The sequence below is a fragment of the Diabrotica undecimpunctata genome, unplaced genomic scaffold (genome assembly GCF_040954645.1).
Source record: "Diabrotica undecimpunctata isolate CICGRU unplaced genomic scaffold, icDiaUnde3 ctg00001721.1, whole genome shotgun sequence".
In the NCBI taxonomy this organism is placed as follows: Eukaryota; Metazoa; Arthropoda; class Insecta; order Coleoptera; family Chrysomelidae; genus Diabrotica; species Diabrotica undecimpunctata.
The window spans coordinates 15,518-26,326 of NW_027312664.1; the positions used below are offsets into that span (position 1 = coordinate 15,518).

Here is a 10,809-nt window from a genome sequence, read left to right on the forward strand (position 1 = left end):
GTTAAATCTATCTCGGAAAGGAATTGGCCGCTTTGATCTTGCGAAGTTTCATTCGATCTGTAGTTTTTTTTTTTATTTTAATTAACGTGTTTCGACTACGAGGTCATTGACATGATGACAGTATAATACAATATAAGGTATACAATTTTACATTTGACAACACACAGTACTTATTTTTTACAAATTTAACCGTTACACATAATTATTAAACTTTAAAGTTTACTAAGGACTTGAATGTCTTTTAAATATTTAAACAGTTTTACAAATTTCTGAGTTTCACTTAACATTTCTTTAATATTCTCTGCCAACTGGTGTTGTTTTCTTTTAGCAGAAAGATGCGGACATTCTTTAAGAAAATGTCTGACTGTTAAGGGACTGCTGCAATGGCCGCATGCAGGTAGATTGGTATATAGATAAGAATCTTCTTAGAATAACCTTGTGTCTTCTGGGCATAGGTGGTAGCTCTAAGGAAGGTATAACTGGTTGTATATCATGTAAGTGACTCGGAGTTGTGTTCCAATTAGCTTGCCATTTGTCATATATACACTTTTTAAACATTTTTTTAATATCATTATGCAACTGGATATTTGATATAGGTATATCCAAAGTAGAAGCTTCATCTGCAGCCTCATTTCCTACAACTCCTACATGTGAAGGAACCCAGACAATAGTGACAATTACTCCATGATCCGTAAGTTTATTATATATGTCATGTATTAAATTTACCAGAGGATGATCTGAGAACATGTTTTTGATTACTTGTATTGATGATAAGGAGTCTGTGCAAATCGCTACATTGCGGTCAGTTGGTTTCAACATACGAAAAGCCTCGACGATACCGTATAGTTCTGCAGTATATACACTACAAACGGCAGGAAGTTTGATTAGTTTTGTAGCGCTGAAAGGGGAAACAACAGCACTACTCACCCCTACATCATTTTTAGAGGCATCTGTATAAAGAACTTTACAAAACTGATTTTGATTAAATATGTCTAGGAACAATTGTTTCATTATAGCTTTAGGAGTATCATGTTTATTGAAAGAGCAAAGGGAGGTGTTGACATTCGGAAGTTGCTTATGCCACGGAGGATGTGTAGAGATATGAAAAGTTGCAGAAAGATCAAAACCGTCGAGAATAGAATTTAGTATGCGAGAGAGGGATTGTGCAGCTCTAGTGGTCTGAGAATGATGAATGAGACTATTTGGTTGTATAATTAGTTGATCGACTGGATTTTGTGGATTGGCTGATAAACTAGCTGCATATGACAAAAGAAGATGTTGTCTCCTTAACCAAAGTGGTGGTTCGTTAGCTTCACAGTACATACTTTGAGCTGGGCTAGATCTGAAGGCACTTAAGCAGATCTTAAGACCCGTATTGTGTACTGAGTCAAGAGCTTTCAGATGTGACCTGGAGGCAGACATATGGACAAAACTACCATAGTCTATTTTGGAGCGAATAATGGATCTGTAAACTGTAAGCAATACCTCTTCGTCGGTTCCCCATTGAAAATGTGCTAAACTTTTTAGGATATTAATATTTTTTAGACAGTTGCCTTTCATTTCTTGTATGTATGTATTCCAAGTAAGTCTGGAGTCGAAGATCAGTCCTAAGACTTTATGATGATCAATAACATCTAGTAATACTCCGTTGTATGTCAAAATTGGAATATCTTTTGTCGTTTTTCTGCTAAATCTCATGATTTTAGTTTTTTGAGAAGAGAAGGAAAGTCCAATATGCCTCGAACACCTTTCTATATTATCAACGGCTGTTTGCATTAGTCGACAGATTATTTTGGTATTATTTCCTCTGCAAAAGAGTACAAGGTCATCAGCGTATAATGCGTGTTTAACTGGAAGATGAATACTTTTGCCTACATCATTAAATGCCAAACTAAACAGAGTTGTGCTTATAACAGAACCTTGTGGTACTCCATTCTTTAATTTTGCATCAACTATTAGGTTAAATTTAATGTAGCATAGTTCAAATTAAAGTTTTTTTTATGTGCTTTCACAATATTGTACTTTTTGTACTCATTTTACCATAAAATCTTGATTTGATACAATAAAAATAATCAAAAAATATCGTTTTCTGCACCTTAAAACTACCATAAAAAAATATACTACATTTTTTTTTATTCGAAACTATAACCAATAGTTTCGAATTGCACGCACTTGGAGGTTACTCCAGGCATTGTCCTTTATAATGCTGTGTTGGTTTCAAAAATTCACTAATTAATGCAGGTTTTTTTCTTTGCAGCTTGGGTTACATAGTAAACAGTTGAACTACATCGAAACTTGAACAGAAACATAAGCAATAATTTTATAGAGAGGCACTACAATACTCTTTTCTTACTTGATATTCCTTCATTTAGCTCTACATTAAAACATCAATCAGTTAATGCTAAATTTTACTGTAATTTCCGTTTAATGTTTATTTATTTTAATTGTATGTTATAAGCTAATTAAACAGCATAAACTGAAACAGTTTAATCGCTAGGCATCATATTCTGCTAAACAACTAAACACGATTATTTCGTTTTTTTTTGTTGATTATAATTTAAATAACGCAAAATTGCGTTGTTATTCAAACATAATTTGGAGCTTTAGATATATTATTCAGTTCTCTTGTTAATACAAATTTGGTAAATATAACATAATAACAGAGCTTAGTTGATTGGCAATATAGAACTGAATTAATGAGGTTATCAGTGTTTGGTGCTGGATCCAAATATAAATTGTGGATCTTCTATCTCCATTACAGATTTTAAGCTTGATCAGTATATATCTATTTAGTTAACTATGAATATCTATATTTGAATATTTTAATATCTAATTGGACATGATTTATCACTTCAAGGCCTAGTTTTTCTTTTTAGGATGAGTATTCAGTGGTTTTCAATCTAGAAATGATATTACTTAATATAATAATTTTTTTTTTCAGAATATAAGAACGTATTTTGTATTTTGTTTCGATATATCGTTCGGTTACAAGTAGAAAGCAATAAGTAAACGGTTTGAAAAAACATATTTTGACCGTTTCTAGAATAGAACCTATTTCTAATCGTTTATGTTCTGTCTAATCGCATTAAGTCGACTTCATTATGCAAACTAAATTACAACAATAGGCAAAATGCACTAAACCCATTGTTATGCTATTATTACAAGAAAAAAATATTAAGTCCGTTATTGCTTGTGCTGTATCTTTAGACCGTAATAAAAGTCTTGCACTAAGTTATTTAGTTCGTTTTGATTGTAGTTCTAAATATCGCGAAAATATGACAACAGTGCGTCATGTGACTTAGTTCATAATAGTTATTTACACACTAGAGGTTTAACGTTTTGTTTATTATAATTAACAACAACGATGATAAGAGCCTTGTTTTCGACAAATTAGAAACTCAAAACCACAATACTGACACTCAGGAAGAAGTTGAAGAAAATAGATACAATGAAAATCCCGACGAAAATGGCCCTCTTTACAGAATTCTGTATTTTCTCGGGAAAAATAAGAATATCAGATGGAATAAGCATGTTTCCTCTCGAACAGCTGTAAATACCCTCTAGTAAATCCTGTAACGCAACTGCCTGGAGTAATGGGACTAGCAAAACAAGAAACAGAAGCTCTCAAAATTTAAAGTTTATTTTTTACAAAAGGTAAAAGAAATAATAAGTTAGACTTACTCACAATCAATTTAATTTAACTAATCGGACGACCGGTTTCGCTTTCTATAATATGCAAAGCATCTTCAGGTCACGATACAAAGTTAAAATGCTGAAAATAATAATCCCATATTAGGGTGTTGTCTAATAAAGATAAAACATAGGTAGGTGATATAAATTATATAAATTACAGTAATTATGCCAATATTACATGTCTGTGGTTTTATAAATGAATAAAATGTTTAAGCAGACAAGGTAAGACCCACAAATTGGTAACATAGTCTATTAAACTGTAATGAATTAATAAATAAACAAATAAATAAACATTACTTACATGCCGGTACTCTATTAATTGATGGTTGAAAAAAATGGTTCAAACTATCTTGTATTGTTGATTGGAGAATTCAGGTCAACTATTGTAATTGTTTAACAGTAAACGGGGAAGTTCTTGAGGAGACAGATTTTATCCAATGAAGTAGAGATAGGTGAAATGTATTGTTTGATATCTAAATTTAAAAAATTTTAGACATTTATTAATATCAGCTTATTTCATAAACCAGATAACCTAACTTACAGCATTTAAAAATAGAAGAAGAACTGTCACACTTTAACCTACATTTGTCAAGTTTACCTCTAAAATCTGATATATAGCATAAAAAACTCATTGTCTCCCAGTAAGAAATGTAGTTCTTTTTAAAATACTCCCCCTTTTAAATTAAATGTCTGTTTCGTTCCCCGTTTTTTAAGTGTTTTCTGTGTGTTTCTGTGTGTGTAAAAGTGTCTTAATTTAATTTTAACATAAAATTTTTTTGACTTTACAAAATTTGCCAGATATTGCAACAACTTTATCAAAGAAATTTGATAACTACAAGCTTATATAATTGCACAGCCACACAATTTGTACATCCATTCTTATTCATTGTCTTACAACTGTCACCTTCCAAAACAAAACATAAAATCTCAATAAATAACACACATTTCATAAATATATCTCCAGAATAAATATAAATAACTTTAAAGAACTTAATGGTATAGAACATTACTTTCATCAAACAAACAATACATTTCACCTATCTCTACTTCATTGGATAAAATCTGTCTCCTCAAGAACTTCCCCGTTTACTGTTAAACAATTACAATAGTTGACCTGAATTCTCCAATCAACAATACAAGATAGTTTGAACCATGTTTTTTCAACCATCAATTAATAGAGTACCGGCATGTAAGTAATGTTTATTTATTTGTTTATTTATTAATTCATTACAGTTTAATAGACTATGTTACCAATTTGTGGGTCTTACCTTGTCTGCTTAAACATTTTATTTATTTATAAAACCACAGACATGTAATATTGGCATAATTACTGTAATTTATATAATTTATATCACCTACCTATGTTTTATCTTTATTAGACAATACCCTAATATGGGATTATTATTTTCAGCATTTTAACTTTGTATCGTGACCTGAAGATGCTTTGCATATTATAGAAAGCGAAACCGGTCGTCCGATTAGTTAAATTAAATTGATTGTGAGTAAGTCTAACTTATTATTTCTTTTACCTTTTGAAATGGACTCACACAAGCAACACATTCATGATTTATTTTTTACCTATGAACATCTTGCCCGATTGAATTAACTGAGCTAAAGGTATTTCTGGGATTACTGTAAATAGCAGCTGTGAACAAGAGTAACCACCAAAATGTTGCTGACTTTTTTAGAACCAATGAGATATCAGTGGAGATATGCCGATTGATAATGTCCCTAGAAAGGTTTAGGTTTCTATTAAGAAATTTGCGTTTTGATGGTAAAACTACTCGAGAAAAGCGCCAAAAACGTGACAAACTAGCTACAATAAGAGAATTTCTTTACTGCTCAGCTACCAAAATATTATTCAATGTCCAATTTTACAACAGTATACGAAATGTTGATACGATTTCGTGGCAGATGTGGGTTTCGGGTTTATATGCCCAACAAATCACGGAAATGTGGTATAAAAGTATATGCTCTTGTAGACGCAAAAATGTTTTTATATCTCGTCAATGGAAATCTACGTCAGTAAACATCCGAATGAAAGTTATGAAAAAGAAACTGCTAATATTGCCTTATTTCTTCGCTTGTGCGAACCTATAAGAGGTATAAAATGAAATGTTACCATGGAAAATGTATAACATTTTCGTTTCACCCAATATTTAGTAAAACGCGAAAAAAATTCCTAATCTTTTTGCTTGTCTGAGATTGATAATCTAAAAATTTTGTAGTCAGTTTATAATAAACAAATTGCTCTTTCGTTTGATATTGGTTTAACCTAGATAATTAAGCAGGAAATAAATAAGAATCTTTCCGCTTATGCTGGCAAGAGAATGAGTTTGGCCATGATTGGACTTGGGGAGCGGTCGTAGGAAACGGTCGCTTTTATTGTGGAGGTTCAAATTTTGTTATTGGAGACTTCGATATTGACAGCTGTGAGAGTACGATGGAGTCCCGCTCAGGCTTAGCCTGTTTTTAGTTTGTTTGGTCGCAATTGGGCACGTATCCCGAAAAAAATATGGGAAAATCGATATTGTAGTGCAGTACTACGAATAAAGTACAACAGTTAAACCAAGATAAAATAAAGTGATAAGTTTTAATTCATTTGAAAACTAGTTAGTGAATTCCATCATGTACATTGGTACATTTCAAGTCCTGATTTTTTTTTAATATACCCCCTTTCCAAATCTATTGACCCACGTCCCAAAGCTTACCTTTGTGTCATTCAAAACACTTGAGAGCCGGTTTGTAAGGTGAACTAACTTGCGCCTACGTTTTCTTCCTTTTTTTCTATCCCCCACTTGCTATCCAGACAAGCTACATTACAAATTTATTGTGTAAATGTGGTAATTAAAATTCTGAATGATTACCAGTTAACAATGTACTTACATTGAGAAAAAATAAGGGAAAGAGCCCGCCGGAATTTGTGAATATTCGTCGACCAGTAAAAACCAGTATGTTCCGCTTCCAAAAGAATTTAACTCTTCAGGTGATATTCCGCTTAATATTTATTTTTTATTGAATTGACGTTTAGTTTGACTTCTAAAATATATTAAAAACTAAATTTTTTTCATATGTTTATTTAACTTTGCTTAAATTATTTTAATTATTTTTATCCGTAGAAATAAGTTGTTTCTTTTTTAATAATTAGTTTCTTTATTTATTAATTTGTTTATTTTTAACATTTTGCTCATGGAGTATAATAAAACCATAAAAGCATCTAACACAGTGTTTAATTTTCAATTAACAATAAATAAATATGCCCATATTTAGGTATATAAAAATAATAGATCTTAGAGACCTAGGTTAGTAAGGGTGTAATTTCCAACCAGGTTAGTACGTGAGGGTTAAAATTATTTACCAAGCAACAAAAACAAAATTTCTTTAATTTATTAATATGTAATTTATTAATATATAAAGTAGAAATCAAAAGATTAAACAAACTTAATTTTAGAGTAAAATTGTGGCTTATTCCAAACAAAAATAGTAAGTAACAAAATATCTTCAGAACAGTAGTATAATTTTTAGAAATATTTTAAAATTTGTAACATTTCAAGTTGATTAGCCGGTGGCCGTTATATTCTTTTGCATTAGATTTTTTGGTAATGTGAATAATTATTTAAGCCATTTGTTTGCTCACGATTAGTTTACCGTGAGATATAGTTGCTATAAAAATACTATTTTATCAAATTAAAATAGTATTTTTTGATAGAACTTTATATAGTATAGAAAATATACGACGACAATTTTGATAGAACTTTTATTGACTAAGCTAAACATGTGTACAGAACTGAGTTTCGAATGCTACTCCTTAAAAATTCATTACAAAGCGTCTAACAGAAGACCCTAGTGGAGGGGAGGTCGTTGCTAAAAGTATAAAATTTTATCTAGGGAAAGCACGCATTGTCCTTCTCAGAAATACATAAATACATAGCGGGCACGAAAACAATGAACGTTTGATTCGATTAACTGTAAATATTAAAACTACCTAATTTCTAAAGACAGGGATTATAATCTACAAATTTTCCCCAGAAATATATAAAACTGATAAACATTTTATTCTTTTAATAGATTTCTGGAAGCTAATTTACCCAAACTTTAAGAATTGCCGATATCAATCTAAAATAATAAAATAAAATCGACAGACAAGATGAAGTAAATTATAATGGGACAGAACACCATTCGTTAGGAATAATAATTTGTCTACTTATTATAATATCACTATAAACACACGGTGATATTCTGGTAATAGTTTAATCGTTTATGAAAATATGATGATATTAAAATAATACAAATAATAAAATAATATCTATTACATACGTTATTACCGTTGAATATATATCGCAAAATTAACCACCCTGTAAGTCGTTTATAATAGCTCAAAATACTGTTTATAACTTTTTTTTTGTTCACAGGATATACCTTGTACATCAAAACTTTATATTTCCGGCGATACAATTTAATAAAAATTTCTTTATGGGAACATAACCTACACTTTTACGATTATATTCAACCTAACAAAAGAACAAACACCTTGTACATCCCTAACTAATCTCATTCCACCCTCAAAAACATATAAGAATAGAAAAAGAAACTTTCAAAAAATTGACCGGATATGAGAGTATTAACTTAAATATACGATGCCTACCTGCCGGGATCTTTGATTCATTCATATAATTTTTTTCAATAGTGGGTAAGATCCAATGGTGCGTATGAATGGCTGAGTGAGTATTCATAGTACTCGACCTTTTACGACACACTAAAGAATTTCTACTTGTAAAGAAAAATAGTATATTTAACTTTTATTATATACATTTGAGGTACCTTATAGAGCAAACACCTGTGCATCCTAGTAGAAAGAGTTGTAATTTGTCAAATTTATTTAAAAGTAAGTAGAATAATTTTAAAACAACAATAAAATGATGGTATTATAGAATCATATTTTGCAATTTAAAATCTAGTGTTTTATAGAACTGGTGCGATATAAGAACTGTTTAATTTAAAAAAATCTCATTGACAATAAAAATACTTAGTAAAATACTTAAAAAATTGATAGTGAAATACTATGGGACAGAAATAGAAGTACAGATATATGACGTAGATGCAAGGTGGAGAACATCAAGAACTGGGCAAGAAATAGAAGAGCAGAATGAAATGTTCATATAAGCCGAATGACAACGAATAGACTAGTAATGACGGCAACAGACGGTTCCCCAATAGGAAGACGATCAGTAGGAAGACCACGTAAACGATGGAACGACAACTTATTGGAGCCACGTTGAAAAACTGAGAGAGTAAAAATAGTAGAGTCATGTCTACATAAAATAAAATGAAAAATAAGAAAAAGAAGAAGAAGAAGAAAAACATTGTGTGTACTTTTATGGGTCGATGATAAACAAAGAAGAGAAAATGTGATACAGTGCTTATACGAGGATAGAAGAGGACCATTGTAAATGGAAGCAGAGTACAATTAACATTAATTGCAGGAAACATGACTTATTACACATGCATAATCTTATGAACATATTAGAACTCAAAGAGAAGATAATCTTCTTCTCTTTTTATGGTGATTTTTTAAGTTACATTTCTTTTTTGTCCAGTTAAGTCTGATCTTTCACTTGTTAAACATATTTCCAGATGATAGGTGCAAGATGTGGACCACTCAATATACTAGTTTTTAGGAAAGAGTAAGGAAATTGGTCTAAAATGTTGATTATCTGATGTACTTTTTGATGAGGCAGATAATTATTTCAATCTTTTTCAAGCCTCTTCAAGGAATAGGTATCCTTCAAAGATCCATCTTCTTCTTTTAGTGCCCAGTCCGATTATCGAACATTGGCGATCATATTGGCAATAATAACTTTGTTTACGGCAACTCGAAACAGATTAGCGGATGTCTCTTGATACCAATCTTGGAGCCAGGATGTTCTTCTTTGGCCTGGTCTGTTCTTCTGGTAATCTGCTCCTACATTATGAGGTGTAGAAGGTATACCTCTCTGGATGTCTTAGTATATGGCCGAAATATTGTAACTTTCGAATTTTTATTGTTTTTGTTACTTTTGTGCTTATTTTCATCCGGTGTAAAACTATTTCATTTGTTATTTGATAAACCCAACTTATCGACTTTGGTAAATCCACATCTCAAAGATTTTAAGTTTTTTCATTAGTGTTGCTGTAAGAGTCCAGCTCTCCATGCCATACAGCAATCGAAAGAATATGTTGCAGCGTATTAATCTGATTTTAAGGTTTAATGCAATATCTCTATTAATAAGCATTTTCTTTCATTTATAGCGGAAGACCCAGTCCTTCTCAATGCGTATTCTTATTTCTTTGCTTATATCCCAGACATCGTTAACATTGGCGCCCAAATAAGTAATATGGTGGATTCTTTCCACTCTATTCCATACGCTCTGATGATCATTGGTTGTAACTCTGTTTAGCTGACAACCGTAAGTTTTGTCTTAGAAGTGTTACTCTTTAGCCCACATTCAATTCGATGCAACTCTCTTTAATTGGATGAAATCAGTACCGTGACATCTGCGTATCTGACATTGTTGACATTAATCCCGTTGATTATAATGCCTGCATCTTCATCTAAGGCTTCTTTGAAAATAAATTCGGAGTAAATTAAAGTAACAGCCATAAAATACACCCCTGCCTCACTTCACGTCGTATTTTTACTGCTTCCATTGCATTCTGACTAATTCGCATGTTTACGCAGTTTCTAACCAATTCGCAGGTGGGTAACGCGATCAAAGGCCTCTTCGAAGTCAATGAAACACTTATCTACTGGTTGTTCTATATTCTCACATTTTTGAACCAGGACCTTCAAACTGAATAATGCTTCTCTGGTTAAAAGGTTATTTCTGAAACAAAACCATGTTTCGGTTAGTTGGACTTCTATTTTGTTGTAAATTTTCGAGTGCAGTATTCTTAAGAACATTTTCAATACATTATACTGATAGTGCGATGATCGCTACGATACCTCCTCAGATTGACACACCGTATTTGGTTTTCGACTGTGTAAAACTTTGACAAAGTTTTTGAGGATATTGCGTGCTCTAGTTATTTGTAATAGGAATTGGACTTTCGTGAATTAAAATTTGGATTCTTTTAAGC

General features: G+C 31.4%; 1 protein-coding gene across 1 annotated transcript; it reads right to left on the minus strand.

The window, feature by feature from the left end:
- Positions 1-348: 348 nt before the first annotated feature.
- Positions 349-1,698, minus strand: LOC140431698 (uncharacterized). Its single transcript, XM_072519581.1, has one exon. The coding sequence runs from the start codon at positions 1,696-1,698 to the stop codon at positions 349-351; it is 1,350 nt and encodes a 449-aa protein (XP_072375682.1).
- Between the last annotated feature and the right edge of the window lie 9,111 nt (positions 1,699-10,809).

Coding starts and splice junctions, on each gene's coding strand:
- LOC140431698 (XM_072519581.1), bottom strand. CDS start 1,698: ATGAGATTTAGCAGAAAAACGACAAAAGATATTCCAATTTTGACATAC.